This window comes from Trichoderma ghanense, assembly GCF_004382785.1.
Source record: "Trichoderma ghanense strain CCMA-1212 chromosome Unknown scaffold_3, whole genome shotgun sequence".
NCBI lineage: Eukaryota > Fungi > Ascomycota > Sordariomycetes > Hypocreales > Hypocreaceae > Trichoderma > Trichoderma ghanense.
Window position 1 is genome coordinate 1,918,752 of NW_027395666.1, and position 20,201 is coordinate 1,938,952.

The window sequence follows — 20,201 nt, forward strand, 5'->3', positions numbered from 1 at the left end:
GCGCTCGCTCACCAACCACGGCTTATACGCTGTAAAGCACGCATATCTTCGAGGCCGTTGTTGGAAAGTCTTTCGAGGGGAACACGAGAAAACGGGTTGTCGCTCCCGTGGCCGGCGCCCTTTTTGGTCGGCCCTTTTGCTCTTTGCCCATGTTCCTTGCTCGACTTCCTCTGTCCTGCGAATGGGCGATCAACCAGCCCCAGCGATCCGCTGGGAACGGCTCTCCTCCTTTGCCTTCACACATGACAGCAAAGAATGCAGTGTCGTGTTAACCAAGTGTCTGGGTAGGGGGCGGAGGCCGGGAAGCTGAGCGCCGCGACGCAGCCATTGCCGTAACAGAGGGAGCCCTGGATTTCTTGCATGGACTAGCAGCCGTTAGCACAAGCCCTGAGCACAGCCGTGTCTCTTCAGCCAAGGCGCTGCCTCACCCGCCGCGGAGCGCCATTACCTTAGTGCAGAGACAGGGCCGGGATGTATAGCTTCGGCTCTGCATTGAGGAGCATCTTCCAGCGGAAGAACCACGTCCCACCAATGAACGGACGACTGGCCGCCAAGCACGACGGAATCTCCATCTCGTGATGACGGAGGAAAAGAACACGGATACAACAGAGGAAATGATGGCAGTTCGAATTTCTGGCTATCAGCGGCGCCTTGCTGGACTTACATGGAATGCCGAGTGCGTGGAGAGGCCAGCTTCCCCTCCCCCGGATTTCCCTCCAGCCCGCCAATACTCAAGACGCAGGACATCGGCAGACCCCAAGGTAGTACGACTACGGAATACTACATGTTCTCGTGCTTCAGCCTTCGTGCTACGGCATGCCCTATTTCTGGCCCAGACATGGATCCTTGGACAGAGACAAGCCATGTGGTATTCCCACGGTTCTGTGCTTGACTGACTGGTTCTTCAGCAACTCAGACATCGAGCAGGGGCCCCTTTCTGTTTAACCGTCTGTGGGGCCGTGAGGGTGGGGTGTATGGAGGCGGAAACGTTTAAACTTGTGGTCTTTTTTTCTTTTTACCCTTTTGTCGTTGCTCCGCGCCGAGTTGGACCTTGATTCGTCTTCTCCAGATTTCTCCGCATTTTGTGTTGGACGGCGCCAATCCATCGAGATACGCTATTGCTAGTGGCATCACCTGGACGGGGAGGCCTTTACATCAGACTACATGTACAGTATATCTGTACATACAGCCCTCAGCGAGAGTTATACTGGGCACGAGACGGCGGTTCGGCGAGTCCAACGAATTCCAGCTCCGGGAGCTCCAGAGGCTCGTGTGCGTCAGACACCAGAGAGCAGCCATTACAATGATGCAACCCTGTGCGCACCAGCGAGGCACCCCCGGTAAGCTGGACCGAGGCCACCTCTGCGAGGAATATTCACGAACTGGTGATGCTCAGAAATGCCTAATGCTCATGGCATGCGGGATGCTTCCGAGTGGAGCCAACGTTGAGCTGCTGGGATTCATGGAATTTCACTCCTCAGCGTCTCCGCCATTGACTGCCGACTCACTCACTGTCAACTCGCTGAAGCAGTTTCACACAACGTTCGGCAGGTAACATGCAATAAGCGTACGTCTAGCTTCGTGCGGAAGAATTGACGTCTCCTCTCCTCTTCGAGGTGGCTGACGCTGCACATTACGGTCTTTGGCATAGAGCTACTAGTGCGAAGTTCAAATTGGCACAGGTGCAAGTAGGTGCAAGTTTATTTCTACGTCTCGTCCCTCATTCTGCCACGTTCCAGTCAATTTAGGCAGAACTAGCCATGCCATGTTCTTTCATGCTCTTCTATCGTTTCTCGTCATGGCAGCTCCCCCCTCACGTGGAGAGGAGGCTATGTCGAGAGAAGATCACAGCCAGATGCGGCCACGCTCGGCAGCGTTACATCCCGCCATCTGCGGCCATCTCCTGAAGCAGCCAGTTGGGGATCGTGGGAGGGCTCTTCCACCCATCCAGATAGCTCTCTTTGGGCACGCCGGGGCCCGCTGGTTTGGCGTAAATGGCGGACACATACCACACCCCTTGGCCCCGCGGGATCGTGTGCTGCAAGGTCGGTATCGTCGTCCGACTCTCCATGAGATTTGTGTTGGGATCAGCATTCACAAGCATGGCCCGTCGCTGCCCCTGAGGCTCTAGAGCCTTGATGCCCACAGCTCCGGCATTTGGCGCCACCGCAAAGGCACCGTTGAGTCCAGTGTCCCAGCCAGCTGGGGTGTTGGTGTCGTAGTTGCCAATGATTTTGGGGCTAGTTCCCTCGCACTTTGACTCATCGTACAGCTCCAAGTATCTTCCATTCTCGGAGTTGACGTTGCGAATGGCAAACGAACCATCTGCGGTCATGACCTCGCGGCCAGCCTGGATATGATGCACCCGCAAGTGCCAGTTTGGCGTGCTCTCAACGGGCGGGATCAACAACGTCTTGATCTTGACGTCAGCAAAAGGCTTCCAGATTGAGACCAGGATTGGCTGGCCATCTCGCTCTTCGACGGCGGCGTACTCGGAAAGTCTTCTCGTCTTCCAGTACTCGCCGCCGTCGTCCGAGAGCCCCAGTTGTGATGCCAAGGCATACTGCTCCAGGGAGAAGAGCCCGGATGGAACGGAGTAGCCAAAGGCGCTGCTGTAGGCAAAGCCTCCATACTTGGCGTGCGTGGCCTTCATGGGGTAGCCACACGCTTGACCCGAAGAAAGGAGCATGCAATGCCCACCAAGGTAACTAGTATGGACAGCCGCGGAGAGCATCGAAGAGTTAGCAAGGCGTCTTCCAGCCACGTCATTGGTGGATAAATGAGGCTGCGCTCACCTTGTGATGTGGCCTGGCTGCCGTATGGCCTTGATCTTGGGGATCTGGGGGCTGATGGGCTCCTCCTTGGACGTCCAGAACGGGTGCTGCTCGGGGACCGCCAGGCAGATAAAGGCTAAGCATGCCCAATACTGATCGTCATTCGGTAGCGGTTAGCACGAGGCTTTCTCTGGGTTGTGCCGAGATGTTGGGTTGCATCGGTGATACTCACAGGACTTCCGGGGCTGTTGTAATTCTCGGTAATCTATCATGCGGCTCACGAGGACAAAGGGTCAGCGGACTGAGCACCGGAAGCAATACGGGACCTGCATGAGCAGCCAAGGTATTCAAGGCGATGATACGTACATACATGGTCGGGTAGGAAAACCCGAGGGACAGCGTCCCGCTCGACGTCCAGATGTCATTCTGCGTCTGCCACCATCTCAGGTTGCGGAGGACGACTCCCTTGACCATTCCCCACGTCAGGGGAGCGGGCAGGTCCACGTCCGCGTAGGCCAAGGCGCCCCAGAAGGAGACCATGGCGAAGCGGTAGACTAGACTGCGGCCAAAGGGGATGGCTCGGCCAATTTCGTCGTGGTAGTGGATGAGGTCGAGGGCGGCGACCTGAGCACGGTGCTTGAACTCTTTTGCGCGGGAGGGGTCCGATTCGCCGGCGAGCTTGGCGTAGAGCAGCTGGAGGAAGTGGATTGCGAAGCTGGAGGAATAGTAGTCCATTTCTGCGGAACAAGGCAAGGACGTGAGTGATTGTGGAAATGGCTTGAGGAGAACTGGGGAGTCGAGGAAATTGGGGGGGGAGCGGGAGGACTCACGATGGATGCCCTCGGGACCATCGTTGGACCAGCCTTCTCCTCGATAGAAGGTGTTGAGGTGCTCGATGTCGCTGTCGAGCCGCTCCTGGGAGTACTTCGCCCCGTTTTGCTTGAGGCCGAGGTTGGCGAAGACGCGGAACCAGAGCCAGTTGGTGTTGGGCATGCTGCGTGATCCGGTCAGTAAGTGGGCTCGAAGAAATATACTCTTTGCGAAGAGGTTATTTTTTTGGAGAGCGGTAACGTACTTCTTCTCGTTGATGGAGTTTCCAAGCCAATTCTCAACGTTGACGCGCTCCTTTTGCGAAAGACCCTTCCATATCTCTGGTGCTACTGCCAGTGCATATCCTATGCAACACGGCTTCCTGTCAGTTTGCATTCGACAGACACCGTCAATGGTCAGAATCAATTAATTACCCAAAGGACACATCTCCACCATCCTCTGGTCATTGTCGCGAGGATACCCCCAATACTCTGGGCTCTCCGGATCGGTCCCGGCCCTGATGCCCTGAATCCACCACTCGGTGCCGTGATACTGGCCGCCGCCCGCCAAGAGGCACGCCAGCCCCCAGAGGGGACGGCAGAGGCCCTCGATCTCGGACGCGGTCTGGTCGAAGCGGACGGCCGTGGCGCCGGGGCACTTGACGCGGGCCTTTTGCGGGGAGAAGAAGGGCTCGAGGGGGTCGAGCAGCGTGCGGAGGAGGTCCTGGACGGAGGCGCGGTCTGTGAGGGGGACCTGGGTGAAGGGGTGCTTGTCGTTGTAGCCGAGGGAGAGGGGAGCCATTTTGGAGGTCTGATGGAGCTGCTTGTTGTGAGAGGGGAGCTGCTCTGGTTGTGTAAGTGAGGGACTGAATAGGTGCTGGCGTTGTTTACATGGAAGGGAGGTTCTGGGGAGTTTTTATTTCATCTCCTGTTCAAAAGCTTCGATGGCTTCAAATTGCTCCGATAGATAAAATCACACCAGAAAGATAGCTTGAGTTGATTATCCAGGGGGTGACTGCAGAGAAGGACAGGAGCTCATCAAGCTCCTTTTGTTCGGATTCGATTGAGCCGAAGTTGGGTGCTATCAGACTGCGGCTTCACCAGTGAGGGGCAGGATGGGGTTGCGTGTGGGGATCGTCGAGAGGAAGAGGAGAAGCCAAAGACGAGCCCTGGAGTACAGGCTCTGAACTACATCGTCTGATGATGTTTTGAAAAGTGGCGGTATAATATCGTGATGAACGTGATGTGCATTTACATGTGTTTTGTCCTCAATTTTCCCGTCCTTTTTCTGGAGACATTCGTGTATGATACCCGGTATCTAACGTTGAGGTGAATCGTAGTAAGTGGCGAGTAACGAACAGCTACACTGCTCTACACACGGGCACGGGTCTACTGTACCTACCTACGAAAAGCTATGTACAAGCTGCTTAAACCCTGCGTGGTGGTCGATCATCGTTAGGATGGGGGCTTGGGGGCTCATCAATATACCGGCTAAATTGGAGGGATAATGTCTGGCTGCGTGGGGTGTAGCTGTAGTTTGCACCCATCACACATGTCATGTCATGAAAGTGATGCATGATTCGGGGAGCGACCAGACTACTAAATGCCAGGCTATAACGTGGATGTGCTAATATGCTTGGAAGGCCTCGTCTGTAGCGTTGGGCATGGTAAAAGGTGCAAGGGGGACGCAGTACCTTGCGGATGCAACATTCCGTGACATCTTCTTACTACGAGGCAGTGTGAGATTGCCTTGGCTGTTGCGCAGAATTACTGGGAGAAAATGCACGAGCGTTGTGGAGGTGAAGATCTGTGAATGCAACGGAACTAGGTATGCAAAAGATAATGAGTATCAGCGTTAGCAGTGTATGTTTCTCCTCTGCAAGCGGATTAGAGAGAAGACAAGATATATCATTATATATACTTTCCTGAAGTTAGAGGTCCGCTCTCTCGATCATCTGTATCGGCCTGTTTGCAGACAGCAAGCACCTCATACTGAACTTACCTTAGGTATATGCTACCCTGGAGCTCAATAGGTATTGCTAGCATGGGCGATTTAAACGCTGCACAATCATTCTCGCATCTTAACAGCTTCCGACATGAATAAAACGTATCAAGGGTCGTTTGCTTTGGCTAATCGTTTTGAAGACAGGGCCAATCACCTCCTCTGTGTTTTCCCGTTACTTTCATCAGTGCAGTGCCTTCCAACGTCATGGCGACTTTTCTAACCTTGACAACTCATCCCAACGCACCTTGAGCAAGCGACACACGCCCAAACGGCATCATCGCACCCTCATTCCAGCAACTCATTCCCCTCATCATCAGACCACACAGAATGTCACCCACAGACGACGAAGAGCCAACTCCACGACCAGCACCAAACACAGAGCCAGAATCCATCAAGGCTGAAATCCCATCATCCTCAACGCTGTCGTCGCTTTCCGAGCTTGAGTCGCCATTCACGCCTGTGCGACTACGGCGCAAGGTGACGCCCACGCAGCCCGCCGAATCGCCAGTCAAGGACGAGTCCAAATCAATCCCCCGACGGCCAAAGAGGAGAACCCCGGCGAAGAAGAAAGCGCACAAGAAGCCCAAGTGGGATGCCGAGAGTATCATCAAGGATCCAAAGTCGCCTCTAGCCACGGCGAATCTGAGGGTTGGTCCATCCTTGTGTTTCTTTGCTGAAGCTACCCATCCACCTTTAAGATGCCCCTTTGTTGGGTACGTGTGCGGATTTGATGGAAGTGTTGGGAGACAAGTCTGACTAAACGAGCAGAGCATCCTATGCAACCCCGTGGCATGGACATGCCTAGACCAGGCCGACAGGGCGGAAATCTTGGCCCTCTTCCCCGATAGAGATCACATCCTTGACGCCGACACGGAAGACGCGCGACCTAACCTTGCGTCACTGATGAACGACGACAGCTTCCGTTACGACTGCGCCGCGTACACGGAGAACATTGCGCAGGGCCGACATGACCCGGAGTGGCTCGCGTCAGCGTGGAGCGCGCACGAGAGGAGGAAGGCGGGCGACTTTGACGAGTTCCTGGTGGAGAGGCTGGAGGAGGACTGGGGGGTTGAGATCCCGGCGGGGATGAGGACCGTGAGGGGGGTGAATGGGCCTGAGAAGGAGGAGGGCAATGGAGATGAAGGGGAAGACGCGGAAGCACTTGGAGTTGCGAGCGTTGATGCAGCTGGTGGTGCAAAGGCGGATGGGAGCGGTGCGGTGGTGAGACAGAAAGTCATGCCCAAGAGGCTGGACGATTACATGGAGATTGATGAGCTTGCGGCTTAGGCTCTTGGAGGGATCATATTGGTTTGGGACTGGTTTGGGCGTTCATGGTACTACTATAGAGACATACAGATTGCGCAACCCTGCGGCAAGTCTTTCTACGAAGCTGAAAAAGCAGGTTGTATTAAGGAATCGTATAGCTCGATAATGGCTATAGACGGGTCTGTAGTTGACGGTAACTTTTTGCCCCCTTGCCATGTAACCGATGCCATGGTGTCGCACATGTTGAGATTCGACAACCCTTTTCCCGATTGATGCCAATACATGCCCATACACCCATACACGACGTTGATCTTGCACCGATGCTACTCGGCTCCGCGTTCTCGGAGACAATTGGATGGCATTATGCTGCGTTTTTTGTTGGTGAGAATGAGCTTGAGCAATCAGATGCCGGCGTCATACGAATTCACGCTATTAGATACGACAGCTTCATTGATCAAATGCGAATGTTCCAAATACTTTTACTGTTAGCTTCTGGATTTCTTTCACTCAGGGCAGTCTCCAATCAATGAATTACACCCAGTAAGTTTTCCAGAAGCATTCGAGTTGCAGCTCGGTTTCTTCCGATCGATCTCGTCACCCATGCCTGGTGATTACGTGCAGCGGCCAATGCTGACTAACACGGCCGCGCCACCCACCAGCCACAATTGCATCTTCCGCCACAGCAAGGCGACGAAGCTTAGGTTGCCTGGATCTGGACCTTGGATGCGTTTCCCGCATCAAACCAAGACTGCCAGCTCCAGACGGCCCTCTCCCTTCTTGTCGCTGCGCTGTTGCAAACAAGAACCTGTTTCTGTCATCCTCTTCTCCGACACTTTCATTAGACAGCAGCGAGTCACCATGTTCAGGAACAACTACGACAACGATTCCGTCACCTTGTACGTTGCCCTTGAGCGAACGGGCTGAAGCCCCTCCAGCTTGCTCCAAGCTCGCCAGTAGCTGACCTGCCCTCCAGCTCGCCGCAGGGCCGCATCTTCCAGATCGAATATGCCGGCGAGGCCGTCAAGCAAGGATCGGTCGTGGTCGGAATTGCCAGCAAAACACACGTCGGCCTGTTTGCCGTCAAGGCGAGTTCCCCATCTACCCCTCAGCACAACAACAACAACACACAAAGCACAGAGCGTCCCGGGGAACAAGAAGTCCAAGGCTGACCTTGGTGCGCGTGGCACAAAACAGCGAAACGCAGAGGAACTGTCGTCGTACCAGAAGAAGCTTTTCGAGATTGACGAGCACACCGCCATTGCCATCGCCGGCCTGACGTCAGACGCCCGCGTCCTGTCCAACTTCATGAAGCAGCAGTGCCTGGGCCACCGGCTGACGTACGGCCGCCCGATACCCATACACACGCTGGTCGGCATGATTGGCGAAAAGGCACAGATCAACACCCAGGTCTACGGCAAGAGGCCGTACGGCATCGGGCTGCTGGTGGCCGGCGTCGACGAGAATGGCCCGCACCTGTTCGAGTTCCAGCCGTCGGGCATGACGGAGGAGATGGTGGCGTTTGCCATTGGCGCGCGGAGCCAGATGGCCAGGACATATCTCGAGCGCAACATTGACAAGTTTGCCGACTGCTCCAAGGAGGAGCTGGTCAAGCACGGACTGAGAGCGCTCAAGGAGAGCTTGGTGCAGGACAAGGAGCTGACGGTCGAGAACACATCGGTGGGATTGGTGGGCCTGACAGAGGGACCCAAGGGCCGACCAATCATTGAGCCCTTTAAGCTATACGACGGTTTTGAGGTCAAGACTTGGATTGAGAGCGTCAGCGAGGGCCAAGGGGGCGAGGGACCCGAGGCAGAGGGAGAGACTGCGCCCGAAGGCATGGACGTCGACAGCTAGACGATTGATGGAAGTGACGAAGGGGTTGAGGAACAATGGTGTAGATGATGCATCACTAGAGGCTGCCCGGGACAGCTCAATTGGTGAGGTTTATTTATACGAACGAAGCAATAATGAAAAAACGTAAAAGAGAACAGAGAGAAGATACCTAATCATGCATGACATTACTCTCATTTCATGACGCATCCGAATCCTGTCTATGGATATATAGATAGCTTTGCTGACAACCAAACCTTCTATACCGCAAATGAAGAGCCACGCAAAAAGGCCATGATTTCCCTAAAAAAAAAGCAGACAAGGAACAACAAAGCCAAAAGGAAAAAGAACAAAAAACAGATGGACATCATTAACTAATGAGTTCCAAGTACCAAGGGCATATCAAGGCATCGACCCATTCCTCGTGCATGCTCATAACTTCTATATCCTATCCTTTCATAAGCCAAACGTCTATTGCGTACCCCATTCCAGCTTAAAAGTGCCCTCGGAAACCTGATAGTTCATCAGGCCCAAGATGGCGTCCTCGGCGCTCGTGGCGGTAACGAGAATGTCCTTGTTGGGCAGCTTGACGAAGCCCTGCTCGACGGCCTTGTCGACCCACTGGATGATGCCGTCCCAGTAGCCGTTGATGTTGAGCAGGCAGATGCCGCGCTTGTGGATGCCGAGCTGGTTCCAGGTGACGGTCTCGAAGAGCTCCTCGACGGTGCCGTAGCCGCCGCTGAGGGCGATGAAGCCGCTGCCGGGCCCGCCGGCGAAGACCTCCTCGGCCATGAGCTTCTTGCGGGTGTGCATGTCCTTGACGACCGTCGTCCGACCGTACTCGGACTCGGTGGGCACGTACTGGTTGGCGGTGTTGATCGTTTGGTAGGTGCCGTCGCGCTCGTACTTGACGAGGGCTTCGGGGATGATGCCGTGGACGGCGTCGGGGCCCTTGAGCTTGCAGAGGGTCTTGGCTACTTCGCCCATGAGGCCGACGGTGCCGCCTCCGTAGACTGGAGCAAAAAGGAGGTTAGCTACTGCTGGTGATGGAGAGGGAGAGAGAGAGGGGGGGGGGAGGGGGGAATTTGTTGGCTTACCGAGGTCGATGTCGTTTTCAGCCATGACGCGGGCGAGCTCGCGGGCGACTTCGACATGTTCCGGGTCGTTTCCTGCCGCTGAGCCGCAGTACACGCAGATCTTGGTGCGAGGAGTGTTGTTCGTGGTGCCGTTGGCGGTGCTGTTAGAGGAGCCGTTCTGGCCGGTGACGGAGCTATCGGCAGTCATGGTGGGGGTTGTTGGAGTTGAGATGATTTGGCAGGGTCCAGAAAGAGAGGGGTATGAAGGTGTCGAGATTGGAAAAGAAATGCTGATGTCGCTGAGGTTTTTGATTGAAGTCGGGTCAAGGACGAGGATTGTGGTGCCACAGGGTCTCTGAAGACGGAGAGGTTGGGTGTAGACGCCTAAGGAGTGGTTGGGCGTTGAAGAGAGCCAAGACAGCGAAAGGAGCGAGGCTACAGCAGTTGTTTGATTCTCGTGCTGAGAGCAGCAGTGAAATTCCACTCTTCGTCGGAAAAAAAGAGAGAGCAGAAGAGAGAAAACCAGGAAAAGGGAGAGTAGAAAAGAAGATTGGAAAGATGTAGAAACAGGTGGCGCAGGCGCGGCTAGATATACTAACGAACGGTGCTGGGGCGCGATGACGCTGCCGCGAATTTGCGGTCCTCAAGGTCCGGGCGGCGCAAACGGGCTGCCGCTAGTCTCGAGGGGTCCCCCGGCAGCCATCGGCCACCGCCGGCATCCCCTCAACAGGCACTCCGTAGTATTCACTGGATTGTGGCTGAGGACCTGCTTGTCATTGGACGAAGCATTTGGCTCGGCCAGGAGAGAGGCGGGAGTCTGGATGCGAAATGCCGGGGGTGGCAATGCGAATGTGGGCATTTCAGAATTGCCAGATTCGCTCGCCGATGACCTTGGCGGCCCAATTGGCGTCGTGTTGGCTCAGGCCTTTGAGAACCTTGGTGGTGTTTCTTTCTGATTGATCCATGAAGCTTGGTCATCTTCTTCTTTGTCTCAATTACGTGCCGCTTCGATTGGGCGTCCGTTTGTTGGTTTCACATGGCGTGGCTGGTGATTGGAAGCTGGTGGTTTAGCAGGGAGAACCAAAGAGGTCAGCAGGACGGGCCCGGTGAGAGGCGAGGCCAATTCAGCCCCAGGACTCGCCGTTGATGAGACAGTTCGCCTCCTGTTGTGCTTAGTTGGACGCACGCAGATGTGGCCAGGCTTGCTTTGTTCGCTGTTCTTCAAGTCGAGGCTCGATATCTGCATACCGCCATTGCATTTGGGAATGTACCACCTATCGCGGTTTGAGCGAAACCGGACCGACATGCATGTGTTGTCTCCTATGCCTAGATAAGCCGTAGTTATACCAGGCTGAGGCAAACTGTTGCACTGATAGCGTGATAATAAACCATGTACAACGTTTTTTATCACGTTTTGGCCCAGATGGCCACAGAGAAGAGCCTCTGGATGCGTCACCTGGACGGTTTGCCTCGTTCTGTTTGAGCCGCATCAGGGACGGCGTATCACGGAAGGCGATCAAATCGAGGTGTCAAAGTGCAAGCCACGACTCATGGCTTGCTAGCATTCAGGCACAGGCTCCTACCATTCAGAGGTGCACGATTCGCCTCCACTGACATGAGGCCGAGAGAAACAAGAGGCCCTTTTCCTTCTCCTTCTTTCTTCTTAGAGCCCTCCGCTCTCTCGTGCCCCGGAGCTCGCCGCTGATTCGCCGACCCGGTCTGATGGGTCCAGCGGCGCCGATATACTCCGGTCGCCGCCTGCCGCCCCTCAAGTAGGTAGCTTTTTGCGTCACACAGTATGACAGCGGTACAAGCGCCTCTTTGCACTTCTCCCAGTGGTCGGTCTAGTCCCAACAGGGAAAAACGGAGATGGACCTCAACAAAGCTGTCGTGCTTTGCGAAAGGCCATCTTGCACAATTTGACGGCATCAACGCGCAACGGCCTCTTCGCCTCTTTTTGCTTCCAGGACGACCAGCTCCTCCTCGGTTCACCACCGCAAGGCAATCAGGCGTCTGACTCTGTCTGTGTCTCCCGCGACGCAGCTCGACAGTCTGCGCAATGCCCGGTACAGCAGCGCAGCGGCCCGCGGGCCAGGCGGCACGGCGCCAGCAGGACCAGGGAAGTGTAAGTCGAGATGCCAGCACGCTCGGTGAATTGCAATGCCTATCGGTGGTTAGCTGTCTGCTGACTTGCCTTGGCGCGTATTGTAGGGTATCAGCATGAACAAGGTCATCATGGGCATCGCCTTCTACTTCGGCCTCAACATCTTCCTCAGCTTCTACATGGCCAAGGACCAGACCGGTGTTGTCACCACCAATCCCGAGACGGGCGAGACCATCACCGTGCCCGGCAATCTGGGCAAGATCCCGCCCTACCAGCTCCGGCCCAAGCACCTCGACGAAGGTGCCAGCTACAGGCACATTCCCAAGACCATCGCCCCCATCTGGCCCCAGGACAGCTACGTCGACGTCGTCGTCACGATTTCGCCCTCGCCCAACCCCGTTCCGCTGGCCCAGGTTCCTGCTGAGTATGTCGTGCTCAACGAGTCGCGGTTTCACATGAACAACAAGACGGACAAGCGATCAGTCGACACCACCTTCACCGTGCCGGAAGCCGTGCGGAACAATGGCACGCTCTGGGGTCACTTCTACATTGGTCTTTCCGGCAGCGTTCTCGATCCCTATCAGCCCAGTTTTGACCCCGGACGGGCATACCACGTTGCGCATCCTCTTACCCAGTATCTGCCCAAGAAGAAGGTGGCAAAGACGAGGAACCTGCTGGAGGATCTCCCTGCTCCCTCAGAGGAACCGGAAGAGGACACGTCGGGCCCCGTCATTGCGAGCTACTACCACCAGAATGCCAGCTTTTCTCTTGTGCCCGGTCTTGGTGTCAAGGACTTGGACACTGTTCATCCAGCGCTCAAGAGGTTCCTCCGCCTCGAAGCAACCGGCGCCCGCGATGGCACGGGCCAAAACGGATGGTACTGTATGTTGCCACCATATCACCCCCTGTCGTGGATGGATTCAGCTAACTGAAGTCTTTCATAGACCCGACATTGTTTGTCAACACGTTCTGGCAGCTGAAATCCCAGATGACGGTGCTGAATGATACAGTCAAGGAGCTTCCCCTCCACATCGACCTCGACAACATGCCTGGCTGGAAATTCTACGCAATGGCTGCCGTCGAGCAAAACTCAAAGGAGAATGCGCGCCAAGCTGCCCTGGGTAACCCAGTTCCCGGCGGCGGCGACGGATCTGAGATCGAAATGATCAAGGAGATCTTCATTGACACCAACCCCATCCTGCTCGGCATCACCGCCGTCGTGAGCGTTGCCCACATGATTCTGGAGACGCTTGCCTTTGGATCCGACATTGCCCACTACCGCAAGAAGAAGGACAACGTCGGTATTTCGGTCCGCTCCATCTTGGCCAACGTGTTTATGCAGACGGTCATCTTCTTGTACCTTCTGGACAACTCGCAGAACACGAGCTGGATGATTCTCGGCTCCCAGGTGGTCGGCATCGTCATTGAGTTTTGGAAAATCACCACCGTCGTCAACGTCCGTTTTCGAGAAACAGCCCCGGGCTCGCTTCTGCCGTACTGGATCGTGTTTGAAGACAAGCACAAGCTCACCGAGACGGAGGAGAAGACCAAGGAGTACGACGAGATTGCTTTCAAGTACATGTACATCCTGGCAGTGCCTCTGCTGATCGCCTACGGCATCTACTCGCTGGTGTACGAGTCTCACAAGTCGTGGTATTCGTTTGTCATCACCACGCTTGTGGGCTCCGTCTACACCTACGGCTTCCTGATGATGGTGCCCTCTCTGTACATCAACTACCGACTCAAGAGCGTGGCGCACATGCCCGCCAAGGCCATGATGTACAAGTTCCTCAACACTTTCATTGACGACCTGTTCGCCTTTACCATCAAGATGCCTTTCCTGCATCGTCTGGCGACGTTCCGCGACGACATTATTTTCTTCATCTACCTCTACCAGCGCTGGGCCTACAGGGTCGACTATACTCGCGTCAACGAGTTTGGCCAGGGCGGCGATGATGATGAACCCGCTGCCGAGAAGAAGGATGAGGACAAGGACAAGGAGGCTGCGGCTGTTCAGGATGCGGTCGGGGAGAAGGAGGGGGCCACGGCGACTGGAGCCGATGCCGGAAAGGTGACGAAGAGGAAATAGGCGTGCATGCGCATCCATCACTACCGAATAGCATCCATAGTACTACCTTGTATCCGGGTCAGCTGCAACCTAGTTTATTCTTGATCTGGGATTCCATGGCAGCCAAGAAATTGCGAGGGTCAACAAGGGCTATGAATCTCTTGTGCGAATTCAAGGTTAATGTTAGTAATACCGAAGAGATAAAAATAGCCTGATCGCCAGGCACATGTGCTAGCAGAGCGTGAGCCGAGCTGTCAAAACGTAAAAAGCAACTCCGGCTCCTCGATGAGGCCTCACGTCTGGATTAGCTGGTGGCTACTGTTTCAGGATGAACGACACAAAGAGGGCGGAAGGAGGGAGACGCGCTTCAGGTTGGCCAGCGGCCAGTCTTTTTGCTCTCGCCAACACCAGCTGCCTCTGATGCCCTTGACGGCTTCCATCAGCCTTGTGGACATTTGCCAGTACATCGGGTAACCTACCCACTTGGAATCCTTCTAGATCATCGTTCTACACTTCTCATGATCTTCTGATTTATCTTCATCTCTACCGGGCGGTGGTGGCGTCATCAAACGTGCATGAGTAGTAGTACTATTACTACGCCTTCATGGAATGGGCTCAGCATGGGGAAGAGACTGGAGTCACAGCGTTGCGAGACCCCTGCAGAACTCCAGGGAGGGCATCCCTGCATCTACCCAAGAAGCCGGCGCCCCTTCCAGCGCCATTTCTCTTCCCCCACAAGCCCGCCGAAGGCCTCCAACCAGAGCCCGCGACAGCGCACCCAGCCCGTCTGATAGCGCTCACTCAGAGGCTGTCTTCAGCGCTGTGGCCTCTCCAGCTCCCCGACGGTAAAGCGCTCACCTGCAGCAGTTTTCTTCCGGCGACGGCCAGATCCAGCGATTCTTGCATCTCCATCCCTCCCCCAAGCTTGTCTCTTCTCTTCTTTCTCGCCCCTCGTTGCTCGTCTGCTGCTCCCTCTTTGTTTAGCCGCCTTCTTCTCGTTCTCGTTCTTCTTCTTCCACTTGTCCATCTCTTCTGCTTGTTCCGTCCAGCAGCGTGCGTCACTCGTCCTGCGTCTCCGTGTATCCCTTACCCCGTCTTGTCCCGCCTTGCCTTGCCTTGCCTTGTCCGTTCTATCCCTTTCCGCCATAGCCTCCGGCCCACCGTTTGCAGCGCAGCACAGCCTCGCCTCTCGTGCGTCTTTGCGACTCAGTCCAGCCGTCCGGGGTTCGACGACCGAATGCTGGCCACAGCCACAGCGCTCCGTTGACGACTGCACGGCCCGTTATCCATTACCCCTACGACGTACCTTGATAGTAATAAACGGCCCTCGACCAGCGCTACGTCATCTCGTCCTATCCTGCCTTTGTCCTGTCCTGCGCAGAAGCTTCACCCAACCGTGGAGCATCATCCCCCCCATGCGACGCGCCCGTCGACGGGTGCTCTTCGAGGCCCCTTGACGAGCGTTTGTGTCGACTCGTCTCTCGTTTCCCAATACATAAATAAACCGGCCGCGCCTGGCCTGCCGTCTCACACGCTGTGCGTTCCTTCGTTCCATCAGATTCCGGCCTAGCCAACCTGCTCGCTCATTCAGCTGCAAGGCGGGGTTCGCATGCCAACGACAACGACCAGACATCCTCTCGTTTCCCTCGTCACCAGAGCAATGGGCGTCTTCGACTCGGTCGGGACACTGCTGGCAGACATTGCGAATCTCATTTCCGACGGCCAGCGAATCCTCAGCTTTTCCGACAAGCGCCATTGGGGGCAGGACGAGCGCGAGCAGGAGCGTGCGCTGGACTCGGTGCTGGACGAGGCCAGGAAGGACTTTCAAGAGCTCGGGCCGCTGGTCAACGGGCGCTCGCAATACGAGCACGACCGCAGACGTGAGAAGTTACCCAATGCCGGGATGCCTCTTTTCAGCCTGACTGCTGGATTGACTAACATGGTTTGCTGCTGCTAGATGATTCAATCGAGGAGCTGCGCGCGATTCGGGCCAAGTTCCAGGCATTGACGGAGAAGCTGAAGGACTGGAGTCGATCCGGCGGTCCCATCGATCCCACCTGGGTGCGCGAGACACAGTCGCTAAAGCGTGAGCTACATCGGGCTCAGTGCCGAGCAGCAATGCGAGTATTCACATCAGCGCGGGAGGCGTCGCAGCTGTGTTTGGGGGCCTACATCGTGCAACGGAAGCAACGCGCCCCTCTCCGCAACGCGAGGACCGGAGACAAACCCGACGAAGGCACAATCCAACGGTATTATGCGGAGGAGCTTCTGGCGTGCAAGAGCGTGGGGGCCTTTCAGCGGTTTGGGGAGCAGGATATTGCCTTCGTCTGCGACTTTTGCGACGGGCATCTGGTCTGGGAGGATCTGGAGCGCATGCCGACGGTGCGAACGTCTACTCAGGCAGCGCCGCCCGGCTCATCAAATGCGCCGGTATCGTTACTGCCAAACGCCTCCAACTGGCAAGCAACGGGCGTCACTCACTGTGGCCAGCATCAGAAACAGGTCCTCTTCGCCCCCGTGGCGATTGCGAATCATATCATACCGACACACGGAGATTGGGAGGCCAAGCTGCGATGTCCACTCTGCGAGGCGATTGGGCAACAGCCGCAGGACGAAGACGACGACGAAGAAGCATACCGCCCAGATGAGGAGTTTGAAGACGTAAAGTCTCTACAAGAGCATCTTGAGTGGCAGCATGGACCAACCAAGCTGCCGATTCCATTACCGACTTCGACGGCGGCGGAAACTAACTGTCGAATCATGTGAATGACGGGGATTGCAAGCCGACAGCTGCCACGGGAATGAAGAGGAAAGAGAGCGACGGACAGAAAAAGAATTGCTATTCGCCCGCTGATCTTTTGACGACGAAAAAGGACAAAGGCAGACATTCTGGGGCACCGAGTTTATTTTTTCCTACAACAGAAGACGATGCATAGAGGAATGGAGACGATACAACGTCTACGATGGGAGCTCTAGCGAAGCATCTGGATCACGGAGTTTGTGGCGAATAAGGTTACGATGGCATTGTTATTCCCCCTTTATTGCACAATGAATCATCAGGAGGACAGTATGAAGAGAGGCGCTGCTATAGAGGCAGAAAGCAACTGCAGGGAGAAGATGAGAACAGGATCGAGACACTTGTGGTGTATAGAAGCATGATCGCATAATTGTACATAGATTATAATGGATATCCATCAACGCCACGCTCCCGCTCTCTTTTGCGCATTGATTACTTGATGTTGCCCTCCCATCCCCTGGTTTCCCCCTTTGTTTGCCTGGTCTTTGTTCTCCCTCTCACACTCCGCTGGCGGCTTTGTTGCTCTTCCCCTGTGTCATGTACGAAACAGGCCCAACCTAAAAGAAGCGCCAGTAGATGAAGATCAAGATGAAGAAGCCCAAGCCAGCAAAGGGGCCGTACTGCTTCAACATGAGCTCCCAATTGATGCTCACGGCGGCCCTCCGGTACTTTTTGCTATCGTCCCTCAAGCGACTGCTAATCTCGCCCATGCGCTCCAGGTTATCCCCGCGATAGAGCAGATCCTCGATATTCTTGGTCATGATCTTGGTGACGTCCCTCAGCTCGTCATTGAGCTTGTCGAGGTTCTGCGTGGCCCTGGCGTCGGCGTAGGTGGTCCTCGTCTTTGCGATGAAGTTGTCAAACTCCATAAAGGCGTAGGGCCGGAGGGCGGGGTTGTGGATGGCCTGCTGGGTGTAGGTTGTGGTGAACTCGCGGGCGAGGTCGGCGAGGTAGGTGAAGGCGAGCTTGCGCGGGTAGGAGCGCTCGCAGATTGCGGTGAAGACGACGGCGGAGTCGATGAGGTAGTGGATCGTGAAGAGGGACGAGGTCGATTCGATGGAGGCTTGAGGCTCGGAGGTGGGGGTGAGCTTGCGGAGGATTTGGCGGAGTTGTTGCTTTACTTCGTTGAGGGCCGCGGCGTCGGACTGGGGGGTTTGTAGAAGAGTTGGTGAGTTGATTGGAAAGAGAAGGGGGGGAGATGAGAGGAGGGAAAGGTTTGTGGACGGACCTGGGCTTCGTCGTCGACGGAGGCGCAGAGCATGAGGCCTGTGAGACGAGGGTTAGTATTGCGAGTGGTAGATGATTGATGCTTGGCTGGGAGTGTTCGCGTACCATCTAGCCTCGAGATCTGTGTTGAGCGAATCATTTCGAAGGGGGAATTGGGTGTGGAAATGCCGTGACACAGAGGAGAAGCAGAGTGTCGTAGCTGGAGGGGGATTGGTATGGCGTTGCGAAGAAACGTGTCAAGTAGACGCACGACCCCCAGAGGAAATTGCTTTGTTGAGATGGCGGCTGAGACGATTGGACTCTTTAGTGGTGTCGAGGCATACGTAACAAGAAACAGACAGATTGCTAGGCTTTCTGTTTGGGGGGGAGCGCCGGAATCGAGGTAGAGGCTGTTTATCGAGAAGTTTTGTTGTGTTGGATGTCGGTTCCTGGGGTTGCAGGTGTTGGGTGTGGCTGACGTGGAATTTTGGTGGCGCAACCTTTCATGTGCTTGCTGTGCGCCTGAGGTTCGCTCTTGAGCAATTCAGTGTGGCCGTGCGTCTTGGGATGAACGACCCTGGAGCTCTCGAATGTTACAATCAGAGATAGTAATTCTAGACATTCAGCTATTGAACCTGTCAGTGAATGGTTTTTACAAAATTTGTATTTCGAAGCATAGTTGCCCTTATATCTCGTCTTCTTCATCGTCAAAATCATCCTCCCTGCCCATCTCGTACAAGATTCTCCCTCCCTCGCCCGCACCAATATCCGTCTGCGCATCAAAGTACGGCAGCACAATCCCCTCTCTATCCTTGCGCTGCTTCTCTGTAAGCCCCAGATTAAACGTGCTCTCCGGCTGTTCTTCTCCTTCGTCTCCCCGCTCGGCGTCCGGCTTCTTAAACATGGCATGGTCCGTGAGAAGACAGAGCTTGCCCAGCCTGGACTTTGCTGCCGCCGCCGGCGTGAGAATGAACTTCTCATCAACGGCTCGTCCGCTCCTCCTGCGTAGCTCCATGCTGATGACGATGCCTGCATCGTCTTCGGACCTGCTCTTTTCCGCGAGGCCGATGAGGATGCCTTCGCGGTGTTCCTTGAGACCCCACTCGGGCTCTACGACGCTTCTGTTGCGTGCCTTTTGCCGCTCGATTTCTTGACGCAGGTTGGACAGCGTCAGGATGGCTGTGGCTAGGTGGCATAGCAGCGTGAATGGGTGAGGCTCATATTCGTTGGACGACTTGGGTAGGATGACGGGCACGTCGGTGTGATACACGCCCACGATAGACACTACCGGGGTGATGATGCTTGAGAGGAAAACAGCCAGGGACTGGGTGGCCGTCGATGAGAGAGAATTCAATGAGTCGATGAAGACGACGGCTCCTATATGGGTTCGCTCAGTCATGGTGTCCTATGTAGAGCACTGGGCTTTAACTTACTCTGGGCAGTCTTGTCCTTGATATTTGCTGGCTGGAATGAGGGATACTGCGCCAAGAGCTCTCGGCTCACTGCGTTTAGATCCTTTCCAGCGGCTTTGACGAAGACGTCTGCATCTCGCGGCTTGCGGACCGTGCAGAAGGACAGGAAGATGATTTTCGTCTTGGCCAGCTATCACTGTGTAAGTTGGTCTGTCTTCATGCCGTGGTAGTAGTTGCGTATGGGGGAAGAATACCTTTGCTCTTGTCATGAGCTCTGAAATGACTAGTCGGGCGGGCTGTTCGAGGTTGTCGAGGAGGAGCGTCAGAGGGCTGGCGGCATCACGAAAATTCAGAAGCCTCTGGAGCAGCAGCAGGCTGTGAGAGCGGCCGTGGGAGTTTGCAGAGGGGGCCATGGCTCTGTACGGCTGACTGAAATATTCTGATTTGAGTGAAGAATTCTCTTTTAGAATGCTGGGTGATATGAGTCAGCTGTTCTGGGTCGCCGTGTCCGAGCTGCGTATAATGATTCGACAGCTATCAACATGAAGTTGAGTATTGGAATGTCGAGATTCTTAATCATTTGCGGCATATGGAACGCTCCCGCTATGGATCTGATCCGCTCGGCTGGCTTTAGTGCCTTGAGACTGCTAAAGGCGCTGTAAATGTCCCTCTGGACTAACCTCTCAGCGCTCATCCTTGGTTCAAGTTGGTGGTATCATGTACACCTCACGCGTCCATCTCTAACCATTCATTGCTGAAATTTTCAACTTCCGCCTACCACCGCCAGCCTCATCTCGACATACCAACGAAATGCGCACCCGCCACCATTCAGCTTCATAGCCACAGCCTTGCTC

The 20,201-nt window shown here is 55.3% G+C and overlaps 9 protein-coding genes across 9 annotated transcripts; 5 read left to right on the forward strand and 4 right to left on the reverse strand.

Moving 5' to 3' along the window:
* Positions 1-1,876: 1,876 nt before the first annotated feature.
* CCMA1212_003961 (uncharacterized protein) lies at positions 1,877-4,429 on the reverse strand (the record flags this gene model as incomplete). Its single annotated transcript, XM_073701288.1, has 5 exons — positions 4,019-4,429; positions 3,141-3,949; positions 3,007-3,039; positions 2,796-2,926; positions 1,877-2,708 (listed from the first exon to the last, which is right to left on the reverse strand). The coding sequence occupies exons 1-5, from the start codon at positions 4,383-4,385 to the stop codon at positions 1,877-1,879; spliced, it is 2,172 nt and encodes a 723-aa protein (XP_073560705.1). The 5' UTR covers positions 4,386-4,429.
* Positions 4,430-5,425: 996 nt separating this feature from the next.
* CCMA1212_003962 (uncharacterized protein) lies at positions 5,426-6,875 on the forward strand (the record flags this gene model as incomplete). The annotated part of the gene is made up of 3 exons (XM_073701289.1): positions 5,426-5,429; positions 5,929-6,236; positions 6,357-6,875. 3 exons carry the CDS (start codon positions 5,426-5,428, stop codon positions 6,873-6,875), a joined length of 831 nt encoding a protein of 276 aa, XP_073560702.1.
* Positions 6,876-7,712: 837 nt separating this feature from the next.
* On the forward strand, positions 7,713-8,708 carry CCMA1212_003963 (uncharacterized protein; the record flags this gene model as incomplete). Its single annotated transcript, XM_073701290.1, has 3 exons — positions 7,713-7,750; positions 7,828-7,933; positions 7,992-8,708. The coding sequence occupies 3 exons, from the start codon at positions 7,713-7,715 to the stop codon at positions 8,706-8,708; spliced, it is 861 nt and encodes a 286-aa protein (XP_073560703.1).
* A 447-nt stretch (positions 8,709-9,155) lies between these two features.
* CCMA1212_003964 (LOG family protein) lies at positions 9,156-10,678 on the reverse strand (the record flags this gene model as incomplete). The annotated part of the gene is made up of 3 exons (XM_073701291.1): positions 10,426-10,678; positions 9,782-10,383; positions 9,156-9,697 (listed from the first exon to the last, which is right to left on the reverse strand). Exons 1-3 carry the CDS (start codon positions 10,617-10,619, stop codon positions 9,156-9,158), a joined length of 1,338 nt encoding a protein of 445 aa, XP_073560700.1. The 5' UTR covers positions 10,620-10,678.
* Positions 10,378-10,716, forward strand: CCMA1212_003965 (uncharacterized protein; the record flags this gene model as incomplete). The annotated part of the gene is made up of 1 exon (XM_073701292.1): positions 10,378-10,716. One exon carries the CDS (start codon positions 10,378-10,380, stop codon positions 10,714-10,716), a length of 339 nt encoding a protein of 112 aa, XP_073560701.1.
* Positions 10,717-11,819: 1,103 nt separating this feature from the next.
* CCMA1212_003966 (Transmembrane protein) lies at positions 11,820-13,953 on the forward strand (the record flags this gene model as incomplete). The annotated part of the gene is made up of 3 exons (XM_073701293.1): positions 11,820-11,885; positions 11,972-12,746; positions 12,809-13,953. The coding sequence occupies 3 exons, from the start codon at positions 11,820-11,822 to the stop codon at positions 13,951-13,953; spliced, it is 1,986 nt and encodes a 661-aa protein (XP_073560698.1).
* Positions 13,954-15,592: 1,639 nt separating this feature from the next.
* Positions 15,593-16,698, forward strand: CCMA1212_003967 (uncharacterized protein; the record flags this gene model as incomplete). Its single annotated transcript, XM_073701294.1, has 2 exons — positions 15,593-15,812; positions 15,890-16,698. 2 exons carry the CDS (start codon positions 15,593-15,595, stop codon positions 16,696-16,698), a joined length of 1,029 nt encoding a protein of 342 aa, XP_073560699.1.
* A 588-nt stretch (positions 16,699-17,286) lies between these two features.
* On the reverse strand, positions 17,287-18,095 carry CCMA1212_003968 (Protein transport protein sec22; the record flags this gene model as incomplete). Its single annotated transcript, XM_073701295.1, has 2 exons — positions 17,287-17,874; positions 17,958-18,095. The coding sequence occupies 2 exons, from the start codon at positions 18,093-18,095 to the stop codon at positions 17,287-17,289; spliced, it is 726 nt and encodes a 241-aa protein (XP_073560706.1).
* Positions 18,096-18,620: 525 nt separating this feature from the next.
* CCMA1212_003969 (Elongator complex protein 5) lies at positions 18,621-19,764 on the reverse strand (the record flags this gene model as incomplete). Its single annotated transcript, XM_073701296.1, has 3 exons — positions 19,602-19,764; positions 19,369-19,537; positions 18,621-19,312 (listed from the first exon to the last, which is right to left on the reverse strand). Exons 1-3 carry the CDS (start codon positions 19,758-19,760, stop codon positions 18,621-18,623), a joined length of 1,020 nt encoding a protein of 339 aa, XP_073560707.1. The 5' UTR covers positions 19,761-19,764.
* Between the last annotated feature and the right edge of the window lie 437 nt (positions 19,765-20,201).